At 47.2% G+C, this 2,435-nt stretch overlaps 1 protein-coding gene across 1 annotated transcript in view; it reads left to right on the top strand.

Annotated features, from left to right (window-relative positions):
- Positions 1–259: 259 nt before the first annotated feature.
- The window catches only part of LOC138865660 (uncharacterized), a 105,246-nt gene continuing 103,070 nt past the window's right edge, over positions 260–2,435 (top strand). The window contains exon 1 of the mRNA XM_070136723.1: positions 260–2,435. This exon is cut by the window's right edge and continues 459 nt beyond it. Coding sequence (XP_069992824.1) covers positions 2,226–2,435 — 210 coding nt within the window. The 5' untranslated portion in view covers positions 260–2,225.

Below are 2,435 nucleotides of genomic sequence, written 5' to 3'. Positions count from 1 at the left end.
TCTGTTATTCTATCTTTCATTTATATATATATATATATTTTCATTTATCTATATGTTCAGTTAATTAGTTTGTCAACATATATTTTTCATGGCATGTATTATTTGTTTTATGTAATCTACTAATCTACTATATGGTTTTATTCGCGCTACAACATATATTATCTGTTTTATTTCCCGCTGTACCGTGAAGAAGCATCGGTGGTTTTCCTTGGCACGCAAAGGACCCGGGGGAGGGGAGGGGAGGGGGGGGGGCGTCAGTATATAGGCTGTGGGGCGTCGACTTCGATTTCGTTGAAGATTTGCGATTTCTAGCTTAGATGGGGAGGGAAGAAACTTGAAGAGGTGTGGGAAAGGGAAAAGGAGAAGATAGGGTATGGAGAAGAAGAAGAGAAGGAGGAGGAGGAGGATGAAGAAAAGGAAGAGGTAGAAGAAGAAGAAGAAGAAGAAGAAGAAGAAGAAGAAGAAGAAGAAGAAGAAGAAGAAGAAGAAGAAGAAGAAGAAGAAGAAGAAGAAGAAGAAGAAGAAGAAGAAGAAGAAGATAGGATATGAAGAAGAAGAAGAAGATAGGATATGAAGAAGAGGAGAAGGAGGATGAGTAAGAAGTAAAGGAAGAGGTAGAAGAAGAAGAAGATGGGATATGAAGAAGAAGAGGAGGAGGAGGATGAAGATATAGAAAAAAAGAAGAAGAAAAAGAATTAGAAGAAGAAGACGAAATAGAAGAAAAGGAAGAAGTAGAAGAAGAAATAGAAGAAAAAGGAAGAAGAGAAGAGGGGGTACGCTTCACAGAATAAGAAAGAACAGCAGCAGCAAACGCAAATATAACGAGAACGAAAGAACAACAACACTATTGCCAATGACGAATTCTACCCATGTGTTTTCTGCACCAAGTGTATCCGCGCAGATGTGTAACACTCGGGCAGCCGTAGAAAATCTATTTGACTTTAATTACCTCAAGATTGTAGGAAAACGAGAAAAAAAACATTTTATCAGTTGTGTAAGCAGAGGTAAAGGAGGCTATTTAGATGTCGTTGAATAGGTGTTGAGGGTTGTATGTAAATTCCTTTGTCTTATGCTGTGTTCTTGATAAGGGAAATTGTTTGAAACCGAAACGTCGTGCGGGTGAGTGTTTTGTGTTGTTTTGTGTGGTGGCTTCTTTTTTTTAAATGATTTCACCGTGATTGTGTGTTATTTTGTTTATATATTTTCTTTAAATGTGTATGCGTGTACAATGTATTCAAAATATCACACCATTCTACGTGACTTAAAAAAAAAAAAATACGGAGTGGAAGTGCCGGTGAGACTGTGCCAAGTGAGGAGGGTCAGGAGGAGGCACTGTGCGGAAGGAGGAGCTGTTGGGGGTGTCATGAATTTATAAATAGATTGATGGATAGATATGTAGATTGACATACAAGGTAGAAAAGTTGGTGCATAGGTAAGTAGATGTTTTGATAGATGGGTAGGGAAAATGATTCATTGATGGATTGGTAGATAAGCGACCGGTGATCTGAGGAGGTGGATAGTTATGTAGGTAGGTAGGTGTGTCATTAGGTAAGTGAATATGTATGTAGAATTATTGGTGGATGAAGATTTATATTCCTATGCATCGAGAAGGGTTGTTCAATAGGCGTTTAGGGAGAGGGGGAGAGCGATTCGTCGCAGTGACTGGGCCTCGTTATATCTCAAGATTATTTACATTGTGGTCATGTAGGAGCGTCGAGCTCGAGTCGGTATGTGGCGGCCCGGCCGGTGCCAACAGTCAGAGTGCCGCTGGTGGCGACTCCTCGTCCCCCTCAGCTGGTGGCCGCCCGTGCCCGCCCGTGCCCCGGCGTCTGTTTCTGGCCCTCCAGTGCCCGTCCAACCGCCTCATGGTGACGGTGAAACATTTCGCTCTCCCGTTGAGCGTTTTGCGCAACTCTTGTTGACTCGCAGACAGTTCCACGCCGCGCGGACGAGTCCCCCGCGGCGCGAGTTGTGTGCGGCGGAGTGAAGTGACGCCAGGAAGGGAAGGGAAGCAGTTGTGTTTTTTGACTTGTCGTAATAAAGATAGATCATTGGTAGTCCTACTGCGGTCCAGTGGCGGTTGTGCGTGTGGTCCGCGTGCACCAGAAGGGCTGCGGGGACTACGATGGGCGTGCCGCTCCTCCGCGGGATCGCAGGAACGCGGAGCTGGTCGAGCGGCGCTGAGGGGCAGCAGGCGGCGGCGGCGGCCGGCCAGGGGCGCAGGGATGCGGCCGCGATGGGAGCTCAAGGAGCACACCCTGATCAAGTACCTGCGTGAGTGCGTGTGGAGCCTCGAGCGCGTCGAGTCCCGGATCAACATGATCCGACACTCGTGGTCCACGCCCTGCTTCATCCCCGAGGAGGTGGAGCCTCCTCCCGAGGGCGGCGCGCCCGCCGTCGCCCTCCGCCCGCACGCCCAACAGAAGCAGCCCCGC

Source organism: Penaeus vannamei, chromosome 22 (genome assembly GCF_042767895.1).
Source record: "Penaeus vannamei isolate JL-2024 chromosome 22, ASM4276789v1, whole genome shotgun sequence".
NCBI lineage: Eukaryota > Metazoa > Arthropoda > Malacostraca > Decapoda > Penaeidae > Penaeus > Penaeus vannamei.
The sequence above is the reverse complement of the archived record's forward strand: the minus strand, read 5'-3'. Positions and strand labels throughout refer to the sequence as shown.